General features: G+C 41.8%; 1 protein-coding gene across 3 annotated transcripts in view; it reads left to right on the forward strand.

The window, feature by feature from the left end:
- Positions 1-11,074, forward strand: part of med12.L (mediator complex subunit 12 L homeolog) — a 38,086-nt gene extending 27,012 nt beyond the window's left edge. The window contains exons 21-44 of one of the 3 annotated variants that reach the window (XM_018229734.2): positions 5-232; positions 359-503; positions 623-743; positions 936-1,037; positions 1,159-1,272; positions 1,375-1,538; positions 2,210-2,389; positions 2,510-2,581; positions 3,384-3,541; positions 3,642-3,803; positions 3,982-4,093; positions 4,219-4,308; positions 4,485-4,594; positions 6,261-6,396; positions 6,482-6,643; positions 7,755-8,138; positions 8,281-8,419; positions 8,498-8,685; positions 9,136-9,210; positions 9,370-9,593; positions 9,667-9,826; positions 9,965-10,126; positions 10,273-10,354; positions 10,688-11,074. In XM_018229734.2, the coding sequence (XP_018085223.1) occupies positions 5-232; positions 359-503; positions 623-743; positions 936-1,037; positions 1,159-1,272; positions 1,375-1,538; positions 2,210-2,389; positions 2,510-2,581; positions 3,384-3,541; positions 3,642-3,803; positions 3,982-4,093; positions 4,219-4,308; positions 4,485-4,594; positions 6,261-6,396; positions 6,482-6,643; positions 7,755-8,138; positions 8,281-8,419; positions 8,498-8,685; positions 9,136-9,210; positions 9,370-9,593; positions 9,667-9,826; positions 9,965-10,126; positions 10,273-10,354; positions 10,688-10,734 (3,517 nt within the window). In that variant the 3' untranslated portion in view covers positions 10,735-11,074. The remainder of the gene's footprint in view (positions 1-4; positions 233-358; positions 504-622; positions 744-935; positions 1,038-1,158; positions 1,273-1,374; positions 1,539-2,209; positions 2,390-2,509; positions 2,582-3,383; positions 3,542-3,641; positions 3,804-3,981; positions 4,094-4,218; positions 4,309-4,484; positions 4,595-6,260; positions 6,397-6,481; positions 6,644-7,754; positions 8,139-8,280; positions 8,420-8,497; positions 8,686-9,135; positions 9,211-9,369; positions 9,594-9,666; positions 9,827-9,964; positions 10,127-10,272; positions 10,355-10,687) is intronic. The other 2 variants (XM_041572679.1, XM_041572680.1) reach the window with 2 other exon arrangements.
- The last annotated feature ends 228 nt before the right edge of the window (positions 11,075-11,302 follow it).

Raw genomic sequence — 11,302 nt, forward strand, 5'->3', positions numbered from 1 at the left:
GCAGTGACTTCTGCTCAAAGGTGAAAAATACAATATACTGTAATGTTGAGCCATCAGACTCCAACATGCTGTGGGAACAGGAGTTTATGCTGGACACCATCATCAATCCATCAGGACATAGCGTCAACTGTGGAATGCTGGGAAAGTTGCTGAGTGACTCCCCAACCAACCGATATAGTTTTGTGTGCAATGCACTTGTCCATGTGTGCGCTGGAGACCACGATACAGACAGGTGAGCAATTTGTCTTGCAGGTGTAATACTGAATATGGTAAATTACAACAGGTAGAACATGAACACACAGGAATTTTCAGTAAGTGTAGCTATTGGGAAAGAAGTCATCTTGTGTTTTCTGTTTAGAGTGAATGACATTGCCATTTTGTGCGCTGAGCTGACTGGATCCTGCAAAGCCCTGAGCTCCGAGTGGCTGGGAGTCCTGAAAGCCCTCTGCTGTTCATCTAACAATGGAACGTGTGGCTTCAATGATCTGCTTTGCAATGTGGATGTAAGTAAATCAGAAATAAGACCTGACACAGGATGCTTTTGACACATACTGATTATATACCAGCCCGGCTTAAGCCATATTTTCTGATATTTTATCATCACTATTGTTTCTCTCCTCAGGTCAGTGATCTCTCTTTCCACGATTCTCTTGCCACTTTTGTTGCAATCTTAGTTGCTCGCCAGTGCCTCTTACTGGAAGATCTGATTCGCTGCGCTGCTATCCCATCCTTGCTTAATGCGGGTAAGTATTTCTTATTAGTTGGAAGTGGGTGTATGTTTGTATAAATTTTATGTAATAACAGTTTATGTAAAATTGTAAAGCTTGATGGTGAGATGTTTTATTTGTGATTTGCTTCCCCAGCATGTAGTGAGCACAATATTTTAATATATTCTCCTAGCATTTAGTCAGCAGGATTATTTTTTAATTCCCCAGCTTGCAGTGAGCAGGATTCTGAGGCGGGAGCTCGTCTCACCTGCCGCATTTTACTCCATCTCTTCAAAACCCCACAGCTGAACCCTTGTGAACCTGACGGCAGTGAGTATGAAGATCAGTGGGTGTGACTTCTAGAGAAATGCATGGGAATCCTCAAAGGATCCATGGGTGAATGCTCTATGCATTTGTCGAGAGACTTAACTGTATCCTTATTTGCCATAAGGTAAACCAACTGCTGGAATCCGTTCATCTTGTGACCGCCACCTGCTGGCAGCATCTCAGAATCGGATTGTGGATGGAGCTGTTTTTGCTGTGCTGAAAGCTGTGTTCGTTTTGGGTAAGTAGCCACTAGCTTCTTCCATCCTATTGCCTAGACTCCTAAGAGCCATATCTGCAATTTGCATCCTTGCCACTCTTCTTTTTTTTTTTTTTAAACTAGGTGATGCAGAGCTGAGGGGCTCAGGATTCTCACATCCCACTGGTACTGATAATACTTCAGAGGAAGATTTAGCAACCAGAAGAGCAGGGGGTCGGCCGGTATCAATTGAAACAGCCAGCTTGGATGAATATGCAAAATATGTTCTGCGCAGCATCTGCCAACAAGTGAGTTTCTAACTAAAATAAAAAGGTTCTGGTTGGCATAACTGGGAATGAATAGAGTGTCATTGCTGTATGTGTAGGAGCTTGTATATGTGCAATAACAATGGGGATTTTTGGTAGGCGTCTATGGTCACTTTTGCTTTGTATTGCATTTTTCTCACTGGCAGTCTGCCTTGATTAAATACTTGCCAATCCATGTTTGTCAGCAGATTGACCTATATCTGGATGTGTGGCCTCCAAGCTATTCAGTCAGATGTTCAGAAATTCACCCTTTGTGTGGCCTTGTTTACTGGGGCTGCTCTTTTCAGTCTTGCTGAATGGTAAACCATTTGTTAGTAATTAATGGTTTCTTCTGGTGTGGAGAATTACAGACGGGGTTTTGAAGCCTATCTCATTTTATGCTATGTGCATAAAGCCAAACCTGGCATGACAGGATTTTTAGTTAGGTTCTGATGGTGTGTCTGCCCAGCTCTGTCTGTGTTTGGAATTAAGCTCCAGTTCCTTCCCAGTGGGACATTTTAGAGGCCAGGATTGCACCAGAGATACCCATTACGTGATAAGAGATTAACTCCTTTTATAGGGAGACCTAATACAACAAGTGCTCAGTGTACTCTGGAGACCAGACCACTGAAGACCACTATTAGTGAATGTTTTCAACGATATTTCTGTTACAGGAGTGGGTTGGAGAGCGGTGTGTGCGTTCTCTGTGTGAGGACTCGAATGATCTGCAGGACCCTGTTCTGAGCAGTGCTCAGGCTCAGCGCCTCATGCAGCTTATCTGTTACCCACACAGACTGAACGATACAGAGCAGGGAGACAATCCACAGAGGCAACGAATCAAACACATCTTGCAGGTGAGTAGATCTGTGACAACCCTGTATGCTTTGTCCTTTGCTGCTTTCCCATTCCTGCTTCTTTTGCTGCTATTCACCTTGCACAGTTTACCCTTTATTTTTTTTTATTTGTCCCAACAGAATCTGGATCAGTGGACAATGCGTCAATCAGCTCTGGAACTGCAGCTAATGATTAAACAAACACCAAGCAATGTAAGGGGTGTCATTTTGTGTGGGAACTTAGGGGGACATGATATCTGTAGTTTTTCTGGTTTTATACTAATTTTTTCTTTACGGTTATTCTTTGGGCAATGGAACATGTGACAAATTAAACTATGAATTTTACATCGTAGGACAACCACCCTCTTACCTGTTGAATGCCCATCAGTCTCAGTCATGCAAGAAGCACATTACTTTACAATGAGGATGTGGTAAATCTGAGATATTAGTAGCCTGAATAGCAAATCACCTCAAACTGTGCATGTTCACAACTGATGGCCTGTATACGGCCCTAGTTTTAAACAGAATAATTTGTATAAAGGCACAAGGTCTTATCAGAAAGCAGCTTCATTTAGGATTAATATAGGTGTCACCTTGGTATGTTGGGGGCTTGGCAGAATTATCCTAAATTGGAAATGTTGGGAAGTAGGATGCTCCTATTCTGCTTGAAAACAAATGTCTCTGGCTGCTGCCATTCACCAGCAGGAGGACATCTGTTGATACATCCTGGATGATGTTTAATTCATGAACCTATGGTTTAGAATTCCTAATTGATAGCTTAGAACAATGAATATGGCCAATAAGGATCAGATTTGGGAGGAATGACTTCTAATGTTGTCTTGACATGGCCAATTATCATATAGTTTAAGAACTAAGTTTGATCCAAGAGCATGGGATATTGGGTAATATCCTATACATTTGTGATTGCACTGTGAATGTTGTTTTCATGATCCAACATCCAAGTCAGAGCTTTGAGCAAATCTTGAAATGCCTAAACCTTGATTTTCACCAACAGGAAATGAATACTCTATTAGAAAATATTGCTAAAGCCACAATTGAAGTATTCCAGCAATCTGCAGAAAATGCCTGCGTGGCCCCCTCCAATAGTATTGCCCTCAGCAATGCTACCTCCAGCAACACACCTCCCAACAGCAAGACAAAACCTGTTCTCAGGTAAGTGGCTTTTTATATTGCCGTCTGTTACTTACTCTATCGTTCTGTTACCTCCACTATTGTTCATCAGCAATAACCAAAACAATCCTTGTTAATGCAGTTCTTTGGAGCGATCTGGGGCTTGGCTTGTGGCCCCTCTCATCGCAAAGCTGCCTACATCAGTTCAAGGTCATGTGCTGAAAGCTGCAGGGGAGGAGCTAGAGAAGGGCCAGCACCTAGGATCCTCTTCCCGCAAGGAACGTGATCGTCAGAAGCAGAAAAGGTGAGTAGACTGTGAATAGGCAAGAAAGACCAGTGGTGAAATGTATTTCACCCTCAAGTATTGCTTTTAGTAAGAATGGATAGGATTTTTTTTTTATCCACCTGATGGAAGGCTGCAATTATTTCCTTTTCCTCATGTACTTGTTCATGTTATATATTCTTATCTCTCTGCTTTGCAGCATGTCCTTGCTAAGTCAGCAGCCATTTTTGTCTTTGGTATTGACATGCTTAAAGGGACAGGATGAGCAACGAGAGGGACTTCTGACTTCTCTCTTTGGCCAGGTGCAACAGGTAAGTTACATAGCATATCCTCTTGTTTTTCTCTTACCAACCACCCACTTCTAACCTTCATGCATCTGAACTGCTATAGCATCCTGTTTGTCAATCACATTTTTGTCTGCTTCCTCCCACTTCAGATTGTTAGTAACTGGCGAGAAGATCAGTATCAGGACGACTGTAAAACTCCTCAACTGCTGCATGATGTCTTAAAACTAAGACTTAACCTGGTACGTAAGATAAAGATATATAAAACAGAGGCTGACCTCTGTTCTGATTTTTGCTTTGTTGAGTGCCCTAGCCTATAGAATTTCCTAGCAATAAAATGAGAATGCAGTGGGCAGTGCAGACGGGCCTTTTCTTTATTATTATTTACATATTCTCTGTTCTCAATGTCCCTTTCTAGGTTGGTGGGATGTTTGATACAGTTCAGCGCAGCACTCAGCAAACCACTGAATGGGCTGTCCTTCTGCTGGACATTATTAGCAGTGGTACAGTGGATATGCAGTCGAACAAGTAACGTATACAACTCTGTTTTTTGCCTATTTATCTGTACCTTTTTCGTACTTTTAACAACTATCGGTTTCAGTTTTCCATTCCGTATCTGCCTTAACTGTAAATACATCTATTTCATAACTACAGGAAGCTTGAATCTTTGAAATTATAGGATAAGCGTACCACTTTCCATGGTGGCTCCGCGTGCTTGTGTCCCAGACCTTCAGCAAGGGGGAAGTATGTCACAGAAGTTCAATAGTAGGCAGGCATCAATCCGGAACACCATAAAGTAAAATCCAGCGACCCAAAATTCAAATAAAACAAAAAGTTTGACATCTTGTGCTTCATTTAATGGAACCATTTATATTTTTACTTATCTTCTAATTTTGCATTGTGTTTGTATAATATATGTGTATTTTATATATGAGCCACTAAAGGCAACAGTGTACGGGATCTTATTGGTTAGCTTCAGAAACTCCACCTAAACAACTTTCTATTGGCCCTTTAAATATCATGTATCTCTCTAGAGTTAGCCTATGATTAAAGGGGTGGTTCACCTTCAAGGTAACTTATTTTATAGTATGTTCTAGAATGGGCAATTCTAAGCAACTTTTCAATTGGTCTTCATCATTTATTTTTGCCTTCTTCTGATTCTTTTCAGCTTTCAAATGACCCCATCTAAAAACAAATGCTCTGTAAGGCTACACATTTATTTTTATTGCTACTTTTTACTACTCCTCTTTCTATTCAGGCCTTTACTATTCATATTCCAGCCTCTTATTCAAATCAATGCATTATTGCTAGGGTAATTTGGACCCTAGCAGCCAGAATGCTGAAACTGCAAACTGGAGAGCTGCTGAATATAAAGTTAAATAACTCAAAATCCACAGATAATAAAAAATGAAAACGAATTGCAAATTGCCTCCGAATATCACTCTCTACATCATACTTAAAGTTAATTTAGAGGTGAACAACCCCTTTAAGTGTCCTTAAACATAATGTAAAATAAAAACTTTTTTTTGTATTATTTGAATTTTGGGCCCCTGGTCTTTACTTTATGGTGTTCTGCATTGATGCCTGCCTACTATTAAATTTCTGTGATGTACTCCCCCTTAGCTTTTAAACAGTTTTGGATTCTGCTAATACATGATGTTTTAAGGACAAAATCAGAATATAGCTAGATGATGGCAACTCCCCTGATAAATGGCAACTCCCCTGATTAAAGTGGACATAAAGTATCCATTTGCCATTGTATATTGCACATCTCATTGTAGAAGAAAAGTAGTTATCCTTTGTGCTACGTTCCACCAAAAAACATCCCAATTCTGGCTGGCTGCTTTCACAGGCAGTGCAGGAGAGCCGGCTGCACTTGACACAGAAGAATGCCAGTAAATGCCCATCTTGTGGGCAAGCAGCTTGTAGAACCTGACAGGGAACTACAGTAGATCTTACCCTATTTGAAGACTGAGCTGAGATTAGTTACCACATCTTACTGTATATCTGGGGAAGAGGCTGTAGGACATGCCAGTTGTTAGTTTGTAACACAAACAGGGATAATATCTGTGGGTATCATCAATAAAGACAGTATTTTAATAGGTAACTGCTGTTTTGTCCAAATTTAAACCATGTATTATGTATCCCTTTTTATCATCCTCTTACTGAACCTCTTCCTTATGTTACTTTGCAGCGAGCTCTTCACTACTGTCCTAGACATGCTTAGTGTTCTGATAAATGGAACTCTGGCAGCTGATATGTCCAGTATTTCTCAGGGGAGCATGGAGGAGAATAAAAGGGCGTACATGAACTTAGTAAAGAAACTGCGGGTAAGTACTTCTCTGCAGCCATTCTCTCCTATTTGTGTAGAAACAAGAGCATCTCTACTAACTCTCCTTCCTGTATTTTCTATAGAAAGAGCTGGGCGATCGACAGTCTGAGAGTCTGGAAAAGGTTCGACAGCTTCTTCCTCTCCCAAAGCAGACTCGGGATGTAATAACTTGTGAGCCACAGGGATCTCTCATTGACACCAAAGGCAACAAGATTGCAGGTTTTGACTCTATTTTCAAGAAAGAGGTGAGGACAAATATATATATTAAATATATTTTTGGTCTTGTGGCATATAGCGACCTCTTGTAGGTGACGGAATATTAGTACATTGGAGTTTCAAATTCTGTAGCTATACCCTTTGAGTAGATAGTGCTGCTCCTTTATGGTCCTTACATAGTAACATAGTAAGTTAGGTTGAAAAAAGATACACGCCCATCAAGTTCAAACCTTTAACCTTTTTAACCTGCCTAACTGCTAGCTAGTCCAGAGGAAGGCAAAAAAAACCATCTGAAGTCTCTCCAATTTGCCTCAGAGGGGGAAAAATTCCTTCCTGCCTCCACATCTTCACAGCTCTCCTTCTCTTGAGGAAGACATCCAAAATTAAAACACCAGGTCACCCTAAAACACAATACATCTAATACCCATCCATTTGCTACCAGAAGACAGATGGGGTATGAAAGGAAAAGAGCCTTTCTGCCATACCCCCAGAAATAATTGCTACCCCTCCCTGCCCAACCCCACTGCCTCTTGGCTATGCTGTATATGGTTCTGAGTTAAAACTAAATATTATGTCCCAGAACGTAAGAACACACAAATAGCATATTGTTTTTAGTTTGTTTTTCTGTTCTTCCACTTTGAGAACATATCCCTACCCCTTCTCATTAAAGGGGTTGTTCACCTTTAAATTAACTTTTAGTATGATGTACAGAGTGACATTTTGCAACATTTTGCAATCGGTTGTTATTTATTGTTTTTTAGTTTAACTTCAGTTTGCAATTTCAGCAATCTGTTTGCTAGGGTCCAAATTACCCTAGCAACCATGCAATAAATTTGAACAAGAGACTGTAATATGAATAGCAGAGGCCTGAATTGAAAGAGGAGTAATACAAAGTAGAAATAGCAGTAAATTTGTAGCTTTACAGAGCATTTGTGACCCCCATTTGAAAGCTGGAGTAGGAATATTAAAGCAAATAATTTAAAAACTATAAAAATTAAGGCCAATTGACAAGTCCCTTAAAGTTAGTTATTCTATAACATACTAAATGTTAACTTGAAGGTGAACCACCACTTTTAAGTAGCCTGTATTTGCCTGCTTTTGCTGTGCAGTTGCTCCCTAAATGTCTCATTCTTCCTACAGGGCCTTCAAGTTTCTACCAAGCAGAAGATCTCTCCTTGGGATCTGTTTGAGGGGATTAAACAGTCTGCTCCTCTGTCCTGGGGCTGGTTTGGGACTGTCCGCGTGGACAGACGTGTGTCTCGCATGGAGGAGCAACAGAGATTACTTCTATATCACACTCACTTGAAACCAAAGCCTCGTAATTACTACTTAGAGAACCTTCCACTTCCACCTGAGGATGAAGAACCCCCTACTCCCACAAGTATTGAGCCTGACAAAAAGGTTACTGAGACTCTTAAGGTGGACAAAAGTGGAGTGGGTGGCACGGTTAACACTGATGAGAGGAAGAAGCCAAGCAAGCCCAAAAGAGAGAAAAAGAGAAACATGGCACAGAGCAAAGTAGAGGTTTGTCTATGCCTTTTGGGCTTTCAGCTTGAGGACCTACATTTCCTGCTGTTACTTAAGATTATGCTCCAGCTGCTTGTATGTATTACTCAAATAATATCAGAGCACTTCTTTACTTTTTACCTTTCATGTGACTTAATAGGAATTCCCTCTTGGTCCTGGCCGCCCAGTGCCTTATGGAATGGTCCCCACTGATCTTCTGCATACCCAGGGAGCTGGAATGTCCCGTCTGCCTTATGCAGCCCAGACCATGTATGCCCAGAACCAGCCGCTACCACCAGGTAAGTGTATGTCTTACCTCCTTACAATGGCCTCGTGAAAGGTTATATACCAAACCACCCTGTTTTGAACACTCATAGGTGGTCCTCGTCTAGATAACTCATACAGACCTAACCGGATGACTATGGTAAAGGTTCCTACCAGGCCTCAGTATGGCAGTGGAGTAACCCAACCTGGCATGATGGACTCGTACAAGCCAGTGATGTACAGACCACAGCCTCCTATTCCTCAGGGGCAACTACTAAGACAGCAGCTGCAGGCTAAGTTGGTGAGTTGGAGGTTGTTATGGTGGTCGGGACAATTTGGGTGAAGAGTAACTATACAGTGTCTTTGCAAGTCTCTGTTAGCTGGAGGTTGGTTTTCACTGGTGGTTCTGCATATGAGCGCTTTGATCCTCCCTCTGCGTAGTTTGTGGAAGAAAAGCACAACCCAGAAATGGGACTTCAATGAGGGTTAAGCTGGCCTCTGTCAGGGGCAGAACATCGGCTGATCTGTTCTTTTGTACTTTATTTGATCCGAAAGGTTAGTGGCAGGTCGGGATGGGGAAGTCTGATCGTTCGATCGGATCTTTGCGTCTATGGCCAGCTTTAGAGTTCAGCACTAAACATTTATGCAAAATCTTGACAAAATGGCGATGGGCTGTTATGTAGCTTATTACATACACAGCTGTGTCCGTTATCACTAAAGCAGATTCAGAATATAATCATCTCCTTTATAGGCACAGGGAATGATGCCGCAGCCTGTACGGCAGATGAGTCAAGCCCCTTCATATGGCTCCATGCAACCCACTCAGGTACTCTATTGATGAGCGAATTAAGTAGACTGCTTCATTCTTTATTGTGTGAAAACCAACTTGCTTACTCATCTTTCCTCAACCTTTCTTATTGTTGTTTTATTTTATTAAATATCAAATTTCTTTTCATGATATTGTTTTCTTATTGTACTTCCCTAGGGTTATACATCGTACAGCTCTCATATGAGCTTGCAACAACACCCTCCTCCATCCCAGGCTGGTGCTTTGGTGCCCCCACCATACAGTACTCAGCAATACCCTGGATCTCTTCCCCCTTCTGGTGGGGCTCTTCTTGACCCAGTGCGCCAGATGCAGCAAAGACCTAGTGGCTATGTGCACCAGCAAGCCTCTGGTTTCAGTCACGGTGCTTCAGGAGGACAAAGGTAGGTAGATATATAGATAAGTGTCTCGGTTGCTGCTTAAATGACACTAGTAACAATGTTTGTATTATTCCAGATTCCCACACCAGCAGATGACTCAGACAGGCATGATGCAAAGCATGGGCCACCTTACTACACAGCCAGTGACGGGTGCAATTCGGCCTCAGATGTTACCTGAGCAGCAACAACAACAGCAGCAGCAACAGCAGTATTTGAGACAGCAACAGCTATTAAGGGTAAGAGGGGATATGTGGCTATGGTAATGTCCTGCAACCAGTTTCTATATTTGGCCTTTTGGGCTGCTTGATAGTGTGAGAGGTTTATTTATGTGTAGCTATTTATTTAGAGTTTTAAGCAGACATAACTTTTTTCAGCAGCAGCAGCAACAACAACAACAACAACAACAGCAGCAGCAGCAGAATCAGGCACCTCCTCAGCAACAAGCTCCTCCACAACCACCTCCCCAGCAGGTCCCCACCGTTCCACAGTCACAAACACAAGGACAGCCGCCAGGGCTTGGCATGCAGACACTGCAAGTAAGTGTGGGTGTTTGCTCTCTGCTGTCTCTGGCCAGTGAATGTAGGTACTTGCATGAATTACTGAGCTGCACTGGCCACTTGTCTGGTCTCTTTTGCTTCCTTTATTTCAAGTTTTTTTGTTTTACCTAAAAAAAATCTTTCAGTTTCAGAGACAGGGTTTACAGCAGACCCAGCAACAACAGCAAACTGCAGCTCTGGTCCGCCAGCTCCAGCAGCAACTGTCCAGTAAGTAAATCACTGAACTGAGGCTACATGATATACACACAATCGACAACAGCCACTATAGTCCTTGCTTTTAGCAAGTGAGAAAATACAGGGTTATTGAAAACAGCTCCTAATACAAGTTGATACAGGGACTGCTCCAACTGCCATCTGGAAAGATTTCAGAATAGGAGTTTTTTTTTTTGCCTTCCTCTGGATCAACTGGCAGCTATTAGGCAGGTTTTTTTTTTCAACCTAACTTACTATGTCACCTACTGGTATTGTAGTTCTCCAGTAGCTAAAGAAACATAACATAAGTCTGTATTCCTACACCATTAATGCCCCTTCGTTTTTCAGGCACACAACCACAGCAAAATTCCAATCCATTCGGCCGCTACCCGTGATTTTGTACCTCTTTCGGATGAATTCTCTTGGCTCTCTCCAGATCGATGAGACAGAAGGCAGCACTTTAGAAGATTTTATTTAACTCAAAGGAGCGGATGGGTATCTGGTTCCTGTGAGAAGTGATTAGTGTTACCAGATTTTCTGTGATGTAAAAAAAGAATGAATTGTGGATCTGAATGTTGCATATGTCCAAGTCGCAGAATAAGGGACATGTATATCCTGTCGTCCCGTCCCCCCCAGGTGAATTATGGGGGGTTCCTATGTCTTGTGAACATTTATCTTTTAAAATGTTTTTAATATTTTGTTAACCAAATGATTAAATTGTCATTTTGTAAAGTATTTATATGACTGTGCAATCTCGCGTATCAAACAGATACCTCTGAGCGCTGACTCTGTTCTATGCGCCAGTCATTCCTCTCACACTATTGTTATTGCCCATGAACCCTGCCTCTGTCTTTCACACTCAGATGATGACTAGGTCAGGTGTGATTACGCTCCATGTGCTTCTCTAGGACTGGCCTCTCTGAGTTACATATACATAAACTAGATTGCTGTTTGAGTCTGTAT

Source organism: Xenopus laevis, chromosome 8L (genome assembly GCF_017654675.1).
Source record: "Xenopus laevis strain J_2021 chromosome 8L, Xenopus_laevis_v10.1, whole genome shotgun sequence".
Taxonomy (NCBI): domain Eukaryota; kingdom Metazoa; phylum Chordata; class Amphibia; order Anura; family Pipidae; genus Xenopus; species Xenopus laevis.